Source organism: the organism of the source record quoted next, unplaced genomic scaffold, assembly GCF_019419815.1.
Source record: "Pyrus x bretschneideri cultivar Hongxiangsu unplaced genomic scaffold, Pyrus_bretschneideri_v1 Contig32, whole genome shotgun sequence".
NCBI classification, from domain to species: Eukaryota; Viridiplantae; Streptophyta; class Magnoliopsida; order Rosales; family Rosaceae; genus Pyrus; species Pyrus x bretschneideri.
The window spans coordinates 4,672,165-4,685,606 of record NW_025999635.1 but is presented as its reverse complement, the minus strand read 5'-3'; the positions used below and the strand labels follow the sequence as shown (position 1 = coordinate 4,685,606).

The following is a 13,442-nucleotide window of genomic DNA, read 5'->3' as shown; positions in this document are numbered from 1 at the left end:
TGGGCTGGCCTGCTGCCTGGCTTGGGCTGGGTGCCGGGCTGTGTTGCGGGCTGGAGCAAATGGACTGGGTGCCTGGCTGTTATTTGGACTTGGTGCTGGGCAAAAAAAGCTCCGGTGGAGCTGCTCTAAGGGGTGTTAGTATAACAAACCTTTAGAATATGGAGGACGTGTTTCAAACAGCCACAAGACAAAAATACCAAGTACCCTTAATTACTCTTCTAGATGTCTTAGATTCATGTTGACACGAACGGGAGATTTTTTTTTAGTTTGATAGCACACGGCTCGGTACACCAAATTTAATAATATAATTGGTTGAAAGCTTTTAAAAAAATTCTAACAAATTATATTATGATTCTTAATATACCAAGCAGTGTGCCGGACACACGAAAAAATTTCTCGACATGAACACAACCCAAAGGCGTCACTATTAGTTACTCATAAGAATACAAAGTTTACATGAAAGAAACAAATTATACTTATCATTTCACGTTTAACTTAAATGATTTGCACACGAATTACCTAATTACGCGATTATGTAGCGTGCTAAAGTGCATATCACTTTCGCATTAGGTGGGTTTGATGGAAACACAAACGTTGATTAACCATGTTAAATGGGTCAACACGACTGTGCCCAACCCAAACAAATTTATTTTTTGTCTTTTTCAAGTCGGATTGTCGAATCTGTCTAAAATTGTTACCTCTACTCTTTCTTGGCACTTTCCACCCAAATTCGAACAAAAACAGTGAAGCTACATCCGGACAAAAACACAATAAACGGTACATCGTCCAACAACTTTCATATTTTTAATAGAAAAACATGCATGCAAGTGTGTAGTATCCCACATCGCCCGTGAGGGCGTGGTCTTTGGGCCTTATATATCCATTGCCAGCATGTACCTTTCAACGAGGCCTTTTGGGAGCTCATTGGCTTCGGGTTCCATGGGAACTCCAAAGTTAAGCGAGTAGCGCGTGAGAGCATTCCCAGGATGGGTGACCCATCGGGAAGTTCTCGTGTGAGTTCCCAAAAACAAAACCGTGAGGGCGTGGTCGGGGCCCAAAGCGGACAATATCGTGCTACGGTGGTGGATCGGGCCCGGGAAGTGGTGCCCCCCGGGCCGGGATGTGACAATTTGGTATCAGAGCCAGACTCACGGTCGTGGTGTGCCGACGAGGACGTCGGGCTCCCTAAGGGGGGTGGATTGTAGTATCCCACATCGCCCGTGAGGGCGTGGTCTTTGGGCCTTATATATCCATTGCCAGCATGTACCTTTCAGTGAGGCCTTTTGGAGCTGCGGCTTGCAAAGACAAAACCGTGCGGTAGCCCTCTGCTGCGACATAGTCCAGAGGGGGAATGCCAAAGCGGACAATATCACTGCGAGGGAAGGCTGGGATGTGACGAAGTGGCTTTTTATTTCATTGGAAGAGAATGTTATCTTTACACCGAAGCGTAGATTGAATTTTATTGATTTTTTAATCTAACATCTAATTTAATAAAATATATCATTTAACAATAAAAAAAATAAAAAAAATGCATTATTCTAATTCTTTTTTTCCCTCTTCTATTTGTGAGTGTAATTGGGTGAATTTTGGGTTTGAGTTTCACAGCATTCTTTGTAATCTCGTTTTGTTTATTAGTGAAACTTCCTCACTCTTCCTAAACTAGACGTAGGCCTATGCCCAACCAGTATAAATCTTTGTGTTATTTTGAATTGTTTGTTTTGTTATATTTTTCCGTATTAGTTTATTGATTTCAAATTATCAATTCCGCACAACACTCTGAACCCTTGTGAAGGTGGAGAGGAGCTTCTTGTATTTGGAAGTGCCAATTCAGATAATTTGCGTCATCCAATTTGACATCGACGGAGATGGAGAGGAGCTTCTCGTAATGTTAATTCAACATTGGAACAAGAGAAATAGCTCCATGTGCTGAAATTGAAGAATTCAGTTGCAAACAACACATTTATGTTGCCCATCAGAACAAGATAAATTTGAATAATTAAGTTTTTAATTGCCCAATTCCGTCCCCATATGAATTTAGAATATGGAGGACGTGTTTGTCTTCAAATTTTCTAAGCACTTTGTAGAGCTGTAGGAACTTTGCAGCCACAAGACATAAATACCAAGTACCCTTAATTACTCATCCAGATGTCTCAAGGTTCATGTTGACATGAATGAGAGATTTTTCAGTGTGTGCTGGGCACACGGCTCGTTACATCAAGTTTAATAATATAATTGGTTGAAAACTTGAAAAGAAAAATTCTGACGAATTATATCATGATTCTTGGTTTACCAAGTAGTGTGCCGGCCACGCTATAAACCTTCTCGACATGAACAAAACCCAAAGGCGTCACTATTAGTTACTCATAAGAATACAAACTCTACATGAAAGAAAAAGGTTAAACTTGCCATTTCATGTTCAACCTAAATGACTTACACACAAGTTACCTAGTTATGCAATTGTGTCAGCATGCTAAAATGTACATCACTTTTTGATTAGGTGGGTTGGATGGAAGCACAAACTCTTATTAACCATGTTAAATGGGTCAACACGATTATGGCCGACTTAAACAAATTTATTTTTTGTCTTTTTCAAGTTTGATTGTTGAATCTATCTAAAGTTGTTGCCTCTACTCTTTCTTGGCACTTTCTACCCAAATTCGAACAAAAACAATGAAAGCTACATCCGAACAAAAATACAATAAAAGGTACATCATCCAACAACTTACATATTTTTTAATAAGAAAAACACATATTATCCTCATCATACATATGAAAGATTTCAGAGTAGCACCGTTACTAACGTGACAGTAGATTAGAATCCAAACGATGCTATTAGATATGACACAATGTGAAAAGCTGACACTTAACTAGGAATATTTCCAATCACTCTAACTCACTTGTGATCTGAATAGGGAGATCGGAAGATATTTTCGGTTTGCAAAGAAGTTGTTGGGTATGCAGGCGCAGATTCAACATAGTTGAACTATATCGCTTAGTGTAGAATATCATTTTTTTTTTTTTTGTTTAGTTATCATTTTTTTTGTTGTTTAGTTACACTAGGTGCATTTGCCTTTTTATTTCAATAAAATTTCACCTTGCACAATCGAGGTTTCTTTAACAAAAAGGAAAAGTGTAGATTAGTATAGAATATCATTTATACTAAAAAACATATTCATACAAATTAAACTCATGGGACTTGCAGATGACGCTTTACCACAGTAACAAAAAAACAATAATGCGTATATGCGGATCACATGCTTTTTAGTTGGCATATGCGGATCACATGCTTTTTACTGCTCGTATATCTCGCATTGTGCAATTTGGGCGAGAGGGTGAGAATAGAAGCAGCTGCACTAGTGAGAGGGAAAGAGAAGAGCCGACGCCCCAATAGAAGAGAGAAATAAAATTGGGAACTGCCGCATTTAAGGTTCTGTAAGAGTGAAACCAATTAGAGATTGTTGTAGTTGTAGGAAGACAAATATTTTGTTTGTAATTCGTTTTTTCCCTCTTCTATTTGTGAGTGTATTTGGGTGTATTTTGTGTTTGAGTTTGAGAGATTAAACGCTCTTTGTAATCTCGTTTTGTTTATTAGTGTAACTTCCTTGTTGTTTCCGAATTGGATGTCGACTAATATAAATCTTTGTGTCATTTTGAATTGTTTGTTTTGTCATATATTTTCGTATTAGTTTAATGGTTTCAAATTAGCGCTTCCGCACAACACTCTGAACCCAGTGAATGTGGAGAGAATCTTGTTGTATTTGGAAGTGCCAATTCAAACAATTTGAGTCGTCCAATTTGACATTGACAGAGGTGGAGAGGAGCTTGTTGTAATGTTAATTCAACATTAGAACAAGAGAAATAGCTTGATGTGCTGAAAGAGTTGTTGTAACTTTGCAGCCACAAGACATAAATACCAAGTACCCTTAATTACTCTTCCAAATGTCTTAGGTTTGCGTTGACATGTACGAGAGATTTTTCAGTGTGCTAGCCACACGGCTCGGTACACCAAATTTAATAATGTAATTGGTTGAAAATTTGAAAAATAAAATTTTAACGAGTTGTATTATGATTCTTTGGTGTACCAAGTAATGTGCCGGCCATACAAAAAAATTTCTCGACATGAACACAACCCAAATGTGTCACTATTAATAAGAACGCAAAATTGACATGAAAGGAAAAGATTAAACTTATCATTTGACGTTCAACTTAAATGATTTGCACACGAGTTGCCTAATTACGCGATTGTGTAAGCGTGCTTAAGTGTACGTCACTTTCGGATTAGGGTGGAAACACAAACTCTTAGTAACCGTTTTAAATGGGTCAACTTGATTATGCCCAACTGAAACAAATTTATTTTTTGTCTTTTTCAAGTCGGATTGTCAAATCTATCGAAAATTGTTACCTCTACTCTTTCTTGGCACTTTCTACGCAAATTCGAACAAAAACAATGAAAGGTAAGAAAAAACCATCACATGATGGTCCAGTGATTGGGACGATTTTTAAATCTGTATTTCATATGATACATTTTGAATTCGATTTCTGATGCTGGTAAATCGTACGATGGTGATCAAAGGAAGGCCGAAATGCTTTTGTAAGTTTTTTCGATCTTTGAATTAGTGAACTGCCGTAATAAAACTACAAACTAATTATTTTATATATAAAAAAAATACAATAAAAGATACGTCATCCAACAACTTTCATATTTTTAATAGAAAAACGCACATTATTCTCGTCATCGACTCATTGACTTTCTTAGGCTACATTTTTTATTTTTCTCCTGCAATGGGTTTTTATTTCGGAGGGTTGGTGTAAAAGGATGGAGTGCACAGGGTGGGAAGCCCTGTTGTTGTAGTGTGCCACCACTATAAATCCTGCAATGGGTTTTTATTTTATTTTTTTTGTCGTAAATTAATTTCAATGTGTGTTTATAGAATTACATTTTGTTTTTGTTGGGATAGTGCTAGGAAACCACCTATTAAAAAGAAACTCATTTTCGTTGACTCATTGACTTCTAGATCATTTTACAATTTTCTTCTTTTAAATTTTATAGAATTAATTTTTTTTGGATAATGTTAAAAAAATCAAAATTTTAAACCAAATTTACAAGCTAAATGATGTATCATCAATTAAAAACATCATTAAATAATCTAATTATCTACAAATACAAAATTTAATTTTCTTAACATTTCCTTTTTTTTTTCTTGGTTTTGGTCAAGTGAACATTCCATTAATATTTTCTTGAGAAAATTTGAAATAGGTCTAATTTTATAGACTACCTTTTGAAATAGGTTCAATTTTTAATGATTTTTTACTTTGAAAATATGACTAATTTTTAATTACTTTGAACTTATATCAAACGATCTCATGTTTCTTTAAAACAAAAAACAAAAAAACACAAGAGAAACGAAACAAAGGCCCGAAAAACGGAGAGTATGCCCAAACAGAAACAAAGCTCAAAGAAGAACAAAACCTAGCAGCAGAGAAACTGTTGAAGTCGTCGTCCCCATCGCCGCACCGGTGAGCCAAACGGATGAACACACGCAGGGATCCAGAAGAAGATAAGGTCAAGCCAAAAAACTCCCAACACAGCACCTCCAACAGATGCAAGAGATAAACAAAGACAGCCCAAAAAGTGCAGGACACGAATGCTCGATCATCCTCCACGAACCCAACATCGCCGCACCGGTGAGCCAAACAGAATCATATCTTTGGGTACAATTTTTCCAGCCGATCGTTTAACTCCCAACTCCAAAAGCTGACGCTCAATCGGGCATTGCAGCTTTTACATTTCATTAGGCGAGTCGGTAGCTGCCCATCTGCTGTGGATACTGTCCCTGTCAGATGTCAATGGCTGCTTCTTCGTCTTCCTCATGGAAATACGACGTCTTCCTGAATTTCAGAGGCGAAGACACTCGCAAGATCTTTGTCGGCCATCTCTACGGAGCTCTGGGTCGGAAGGCAATCAACACCTTCATCGACGCCGAAAAGCTCAGAAAAGGCGACGACCTTTCGGAACTACTTTCAGCTATCGAAGAGTCGAGGCTTTCGATTGTGGTTTTCTCCCAGAACTACGCTTCTTCGACTTGGTGCTTGAAAGAACTGGTCAAAATCCTGGCGTGCATGGATACAAAGAAGCAGATAGTGGTGCCGATCTTCTACCAAGTTGATCCATCTGAAGTTCGTAAGCTCAAGAGAAGTTTTGCAGAAGCTTTTGCTCAACATGAACGCGAATCGAGCGCCGAAATGGAAGAGGTGAAGAGCTGGAGGTCCGCACTAACCAGAGCCACCAATTTATCCGGATGGGATTCGCGAAACTACGAGTAATTACTGTTCAATTATATTCTTAATTGAATTGGGATTTTTTGAGTATCTAGTTTAATTCGGTGCTGTTTTTCATATTACACAGGGATGATGCCAAGCTTATTGAGGAAATTGTGGATGACATATTTAAGAGATTGATCCAAGTCTCGTCAAGCAAAGATAATGGTTTGGTTGGAATGGGTTACCAGATGGATGAAGTGAATTCACTATTCCGTCCTGGGGTGAATGATGTTTTCACCGTTGGAATATGGGGTATGGGAGGTATAGGCAAAACCACCATCGCTCGCGCTGTTTATGATGAAAGCGCTTGGCAATTTGAGGCTTGCTGCTTTCTCGAAAATGTCAAGGAAGGCTTCTCGAATAATGGTGCAGTACATATGCAGGAAGTGCTTCTTTCCAGAATCTTGAAGGAAAAGGTGCAGGGTTTAGGCACGTTGGATCGTGGTTCCAGAATGATAATGGAAAGGCTACAAAGGAAAAAAGTTTTCATTGTTCTTGATGACGTTGATGAATTATCCCAAATCGAAGCCTTACTTGGACAGCAGCATTCATTTGGCGGTGGAAGTCGGGTCATTATAACAACTAGAGACAAACAATTATTATGTGGAGCTGGTGCTGTATATAAGCCCGAGAACTTAAGTGAGCCAGAAGCTCTTAAACTCTTCAACCAGTATGCCTTCAGAACAAACCAACCCACCAGAGTTTATGATCAGCTCTCAAGGGATGTCGTACAATATGCTCAAGGTCTGCCTTTAGCACTCAAAGTGTTGGGAGCTTTTCTTCATAACAAAACTGTGTGCGAGTGGGAAGATGTGTTGGAAAAAATAAGGAAAATCCCGCAAAAGGGAATTCATGATGTGCTTAAAACAAGCTTTGATGGACTAGATGAAACAGAGAAGAACATCTTTCTAGATATTGCATGTTTCTTGAAAGGAATGAATATAGACTCTGCAAAAAAAAGTCTGGACAGTTGTGGCTTCTATCCCCATACTGGAATAAGAGTTCTAATCGATCGAGCTCTCATATCTGTCTCAGAGTGGGGGACACTGGATATGCATGATTTACTAGAGGAAATGGGTCGGGAAATCGTTCGCCAAGAATTTATCAAAGAGCCTGGGAGAAGAAGTAGGTTGTGGAGTTATGAAGATGTTCATCATGTGCTGACTCAAAATACAGTGAGATCTTTGTCTTATGCAATGTTTCGTAGAAAGCTTCAGCTTTCGACCAAAATCTATTTTATAGCAAACATGCATTGTTTATAATATTCAATAAGGTTCTTGGTGTTTTCCTTCACTTTATTTTACATTGTTGGTTTATCCAGGCTACAGAAGCAGTTGAAGGCATAATCCTGGATTCAGCATTCTTTGAAGAGGGATGCTCAAATACTGAAGCTTTTGTTAGTATGACAAAACTAAGACTGCTCATGATCCATGATGGTTACCTTAACGAGTATGGGTTTGATTCATTTGACAGTCAAACTTCAAGTGAAGCAGAAGATGAGCTAGCATTCGGGGATTCATTTGACCATCGACCTCCACATGATTGCTTCATAAAACGCTGGATTGCGGACTTAAAGTTCCAATGTTCTCAGTTGCGGTGTCTCATCTGGAGTAGTTGCCCCCTCAAGTCTTGGCCATCCAACTTTCAGTTCAAGAATCTTGTAAACCTTGACATGAGAGAAAGTCGCATCGAACAACTTTGGAAAGGAGCTGAGGTATGATTTTTCATTTACATAAATATATTTATTTTCAGTGTTTAGGTTCTGAGATGTGTTGTGCATGTTTTCTTGGACTTTTTAACAGCCTCTGGAAAATTTGAAATTTATCGACTTAAGTTATTGTATATACCTTAAGAAAACCCCCGACTTCACAAAGGCTACAAGTCTTGAGGAACTAAATCTCAAAGGTTGTACAGGGTTATATGAGGTTGACCCATCCATTTCAGCTCTGAAAAACCTTGTTATATTGAATCTAGGAGACTGTCAAGAACTCAAGAGCCTGCCAAGCAGCATTCATATGGGATCTCTTCAAACCCTTAATCTTTCTGGTTGCTCAAACTTGGAGAAGTTTCCAGATATTTCAGATGGTATGGAGAAGCTATCATGGCTTCATTTAGATGGGACTGCAATTAAAGAACTGCCTTCGTCAATTAATAAACTCAGGGGCCTTACTGTTTTGGACCTAAGAGGCTGTCGAGAACTCAAGAGCCTGCCGAGCAGCATTCATATGGGATCTCTTCAAACCCTTAATCTTTCTGGTTGCTCAAACTTGGAGAAGTTTCCAGATATTTTGGATGTTATGGAGAATCTATCAGGGTTATATTTACAAGGGACTGCCATTAAAGAACTGCCTTCGTCAATTAATAAACTCACGGGCCTTACTGTTTTGAACCTATCTGAGTGTCAAGAACTCAAGAGCCTGCCGAGCTGCATTCATATGGGATCTCTTCAAACCCTTAATCTTTCTGGTTGCTCAAACTTTGAGAAGTTTCCAGATATTTCAGATGTTATGGAGAAGCTATCAGGGCTTTATTTAGATGGTACTGCCATTAAAGAAGTGCCTTCGTCAATTAATAAACTCACGGGCCTTACTGTTTTGGACCTACGAGGCTGTCGAGAACTCAAGAGCCTGCCAAGCAGCATTCATATGAGATCTCTTCAAACCCTTAATCTTTCTGGTTGCTCAAACCTTGAGATGTTTCTAGAGATTTCAGAAGTTATGGAGGAGTTGTCAAAGCTTTATTTAGATGGGACTGCAATTAAAGAACTACCTTCGTCAATTAAAAAACTCACAGGCCTTACTGTTTTGGACCTATCTGAGTGTCAAGAACTCAAGAGCCTGCCGAGCTGCATTCATATGGGATCTCTTCAAACCCTTAATCTTTCTGGTTGCTCAAACTTTGAGAAGTTTCCAGATATTTCAGATGTTATGGAGAAGCTATCAGGGCTTTATTTAGATGGGACTGCCATTAAAGAAGTGCCTTCGTCAATTAATAAACTCACGGGCCTTACTGTTTTGGACCTACGAGGCTGTCGAGAACTCAAGAGCCTGCCCAGCAGCATTCATATGAGATCTCTTCAAACCCTTAATCTTTCTGGTTGCTCAAACCTTGAGATGTTTCCAGAGATTTCAGAAGTTATGGAGGAGTTGTCAAAGCTTTATTTAGATGGGACTGCAATTAAAGAACTGCCTTCGTCAATTAATAAACTCACGGGTCTTCCAATTTTGGACCTAAGAGGCTGTCGAGAATTCAAGAACCTGCCGAGCAGCATTCAGATGGGATCTCTTCGAACCCTTGATCTTTCTCATTGCTCAAACTTTGAGAAGTTTCCAGATATTTCAGATGTTATGGAGAATCTATCAGAGTTATATTTACAATGGACTACCATTAAAGAACTGCCTTCGTCAATTAATAAACTCAGGGGCCTTACTGTTTTGGACCTAAGAGGCTGTCAAGAACTCAAGAGCCTGCCGAGCAGCATTCATATGGGATCTCTTCAAACCCTTAATCTTTCTGGTTGCTCAAACTTTGAGAAGTTTCCAGAGATTTCAGATGCTATGGAGAATCTGTCAGAGTTATATTTAGATGGGACTGCCATTAAAGAACTGCCTTCGTCAATTAATAAACTCACGGGCCTTACTGTTTTGAACCTATCTAGGTGTCAAGAACTCAAGAGCCTGCCTAGTAGCATTCATATGGGATCTCTTCAAACCCTTAATCTTTCTGGTTGCTCAAACCTTGAGAAGTTTCCAGAGATTTCAGATGCAATGGAGAATCTATCAAAGTTATATTTAGATGGGACTGCAATTAAAGAACTGCCTTTGTCAATTAGCAAACTCATGGGCCTTACTGTTTAGGGAATCTTCTTCTAGGGCCTGTTACGTTGAACCTAAGAGATTGCAAAAAACTCAAGTCTCCCAAGCAGCATTTGTGATCTCAAGTCCCTTCACTATCTTAGTCTTTCTGGTTGCCCAAAGTTTGAGGTGTTAGAATTCTGTAGAAACAATTTTGAGAGCTTGCCTGCAGAAATGAATTGGCTTCATTGGTTAACAAGTCTCAAATTCGAAGGTTGCAAGGGACTGAAATCAATACCAGAGATTTCATCAACTATAAGGTTCATAGATGCCCATATTTGCACAGCTTTGGAATCTGTTTCAAGACCGAGCAAGTTTTTACCCAAGAATCTTTACTAGACATTTTCAAACTGCTTCCAGCTGGTGCAAAATCTATTTGAAGATATTGTGGAAGCTCATCAGGTCTCTTTCTCTCTCTGTCTCTCTGTAGGCGCGAAAGTCCAGTTTACCTTTGTTTTTATTCTGCAGGGTAATCTGCAACCTCTTTCCTTGTTTATGTAGAGTCAATTTAGTCATATATATAGTCCCTTCATGATATATGAAAAGCATACATAGATTAAATAACTCAACATCGATCATTAACTCATCATATTATCAAGATAGTCACCATACCGTATCCGACATGAAACCAAGAAAACAATAGTCATCAGTCAACATTTGATCACAACAGATGAAGGGGAAATTTAAGAAGTCACAAAAAGGGAAACAAGTGAATCTTAAATAACAAAACGTCTTATTCATCACCATGTGATTTATCAGAAAATTTTAAAAAATTCAAGAAGAGAATTTCTGATGTGAATCACCCAGATAACAAAATGCTAAATTTTAATCAGAGATTACCTTTGTAGAATATGATAGTCAGCGGAAGCATAAATATAGTGTTATTGAATCACTTGTCGTCAAGAAATAAAGGAATTAGAGAAAGAATTCTCCAGGTCGAAGTCATTCAGTACCGGAAAGTGTAAAGAACACCATACTGATGCAACGGTCAAAAACGAAAATCCTTTTTGATGTTTCTCTCTCCCTGTTCTAACGGTCAAAAGTTTAAAATATCTAATTAAGAGAAAACGACGTAGTTTTTTTTTTTTTTTTTTTTTTTTTTTTTAAGTTTTCTCCTATCTTTCACCGTCTCCTTTGTTCTTAAGATCAACGTGGTTAACAATTGTTAATTAACAAAACAAATTCGTTGAATTCAATTGCAAGAACCACAAGGCTCTGATACCACATGTTAAACTAAACTCAAAATACTAGGAATTGTTCTAGCAATCAAACCACAACAAGTCTGTTTAAATCAAGAACGAGAAGAACATGACTAACCTGTAGATGAGGAAGATGATGTAGAAACCATCCTGACACAGAAACTTCTCCTCTCTTGCAAGATCTCAATGCTCAATCAAACAATAGGTATTTGATTCTCAATAGAGTCAGTATCTTGTGAGAGCAGCAGCCCATGTTATTTATACTGCGAAAAACAACTTGATTGCCCTATTACAATCCTATAAGGAATACTAAACCATAATTCTTATCCAAGCATGAGTCTTAATCCAAGTAAGTTGATGAGTCTCAATTCTATAAAATGGAATAACTCCAATTACGCATAGACTTCTTCATATTAATTCAAAACACTTTAATGATCATTACAAGCCTTGCAAGAATCACACTCACACTTTAACATCGGCATCATCGTTTTGACAGATCTCAAATTGGAAGGTTGCAAGAGAATGAAATCAATAACAGAGCTTTCATCAAGCATAAATTTCATAGACGCCCATGATTGCACAGCTTTGGAAACTGTTTCAGGACCAAAGCTTCTTTACAGTAATCTTTACTTCACATTTTCAAACTGCTTCCAGCTGGTGCAAAATCTATTTGAAGAAATTGCTGAAGCTCATCAGGTCTCTCTCTCTCTCTCTCTCTCCACGTGCGAAGGTACGAAACATATCTAATACAAGTTCAGTCTACCTTGTTTTCGTTCTGTAGGGTTATCTGCAAACTCTTTCCTTGTTTATGTACCTTCCTGGAAGTAAACTTTCAGATTGGTTCAGTCATCAGTGTAGTGGATCTTCAGTAACTGTGCATCTACCACCGGTGTCGGATCATAAGATTTTGGGATTTGCTGTATGCGGTTTTACTAAGTTCAAGTACGCGCATTATGTGTCTGATCTATCTGCCCTGTGTTTTTGTACCTCCAAAGGAGAGCACGGCGAGCTCAGTTTCAGATTTGATTTGCTTGATTGGAGTCACAAGTGACAGGTTGCTTGAGTCAGATCACATGTTCATGGGATATCTTCCATTGAAAATAGGAGTGCAGCTAAGTGAGCGCTATACCACCGAGGCCACATTTAGAGTTGAACTAAAAGATGGAGTCCAATCACGTGATTCTTGGGCACCAGTGCAGCAGCATCGCATCAGAAGGTGTGGAGTTCGTCGCTTTTATGCCAACCATGAGGAGGTGCATGCATAACAAAAGCATGACACAGCCCGACTTTCGTCATGAAAATTCTGGAGCGGAACTTCGTGCTATATGCAGATCACTGGTAAGAGTTGCTCATTCTAAGAGGAACCGTGAGGGGTGTTGCTATAATGAGGCTGAACAAAGTGGGGGTGAAACCCCTGATGAAGGATTTACATTCTAAAAGATTGGTACTTCCTGATGGGGCAAACGAAAACTGAAGAGAATAACTCCTGTGTGTTGGATTTGATGGCTTAGTTCTGTTGGGTCTCGACCCTTTCTTACGCGGACCTAAAACCAAACTGTTGTGGCTCTTTAGTTGGCATATGCGGATCGCATGCTAGGTCTTTTTAGTGCTCGTATATAAAGCCTCACATTGTGCAATTTGGATGAGAGGGTGGGAACCGAAGCAGCTGCACCAGTGTGACGGAAAGAGGAGCCGAAACCCAATAGAAGAGAGAAATAATTGGGAGCTGCTGCATTTAAGGTTTTGTAAGAGTGAATCCAATTAGAGATTGTTGTAGTTGCAGAGAGACAAATATTTTGTTTCTAATTCGTTTTTTCCCTCTTCTATTTGTGTTTGTATTTGGGTGTATTTTGGGTTTGAGTTTGAGAGCTTTCTTTGTAATCTCGTTTTGTTTATTAGTGGAACTTCCTCGCTGTCCCCAAACTGGATGTAGGTTTACGCCGAACCAGTATAAATCTTTATGTCATTTTGAATTGTTTGCTTTGTCATATTTTTCCGTGTTAGTTTATTGGTTTCAAACTAGCGCTTCCGCACAACACTCTGAACCCTAGTGAAGGTGGAGAGGAGC

General features: G+C 38.7%; 2 protein-coding genes across 3 annotated transcripts in view; both read left to right on the top strand.

Annotated features, from left to right (window-relative positions):
* LOC103940277 (disease resistance protein RPV1-like) overlaps positions 1-13,347 on the top strand; it is a 51,682-nt gene extending 38,335 nt beyond the window's left edge. Inside the window, exon 6 of the mRNA XM_048590647.1 lies at positions 12,628-13,347. The gene's annotated coding sequence lies outside the window, so the exon portion shown is untranslated. The remainder of the gene's footprint in view (positions 1-12,627) is intronic.
* On the top strand, positions 5,381-13,347 carry LOC103940276 (disease resistance protein RPV1-like). Of its 2 annotated transcripts, XM_048590651.1 has the most exons (7): positions 5,381-5,685; positions 5,780-6,320; positions 6,407-7,496; positions 7,643-8,035; positions 8,124-10,577; positions 11,871-12,070; positions 12,156-13,347. In XM_048590651.1, exons 2-5 carry the CDS (start codon positions 5,842-5,844, stop codon positions 10,176-10,178), a joined length of 4,017 nt encoding a protein of 1,338 aa, XP_048446608.1. In that variant the 5' UTR covers positions 5,381-5,685; positions 5,780-5,841; the 3' UTR covers positions 10,179-10,577; positions 11,871-12,070; positions 12,156-13,347. The 2 variants fall into 2 exon arrangements, with proteins under 2 accessions (XP_048446608.1, XP_048446607.1); XM_048590650.1 differs by having other exon boundaries at positions 5,381-6,320.
* Positions 13,348-13,442: the final 95 nt, after the last annotated feature.

Bases quoted from the DNA above. Each gene is read 5' to 3' on its own strand.
- LOC103940276 (XM_048590651.1), top strand. From the start codon at position 5,842: ATGTCAATGGCTGCTTCTTCGTCTTCCTCATGGAAATACGACGTCTTC. The intron at 6,321-6,406 runs GTAATTACTGTT...CATATTACACAG, and splicing joins TGGGATTCGCGAAACTACGA to GGATGATGCCAAGCTTATTG. The intron at 8,036-8,123 runs GTATGATTTTTC...ACTTTTTAACAG, and splicing joins AACTTTGGAAAGGAGCTGAG to CCTCTGGAAAATTTGAAATT.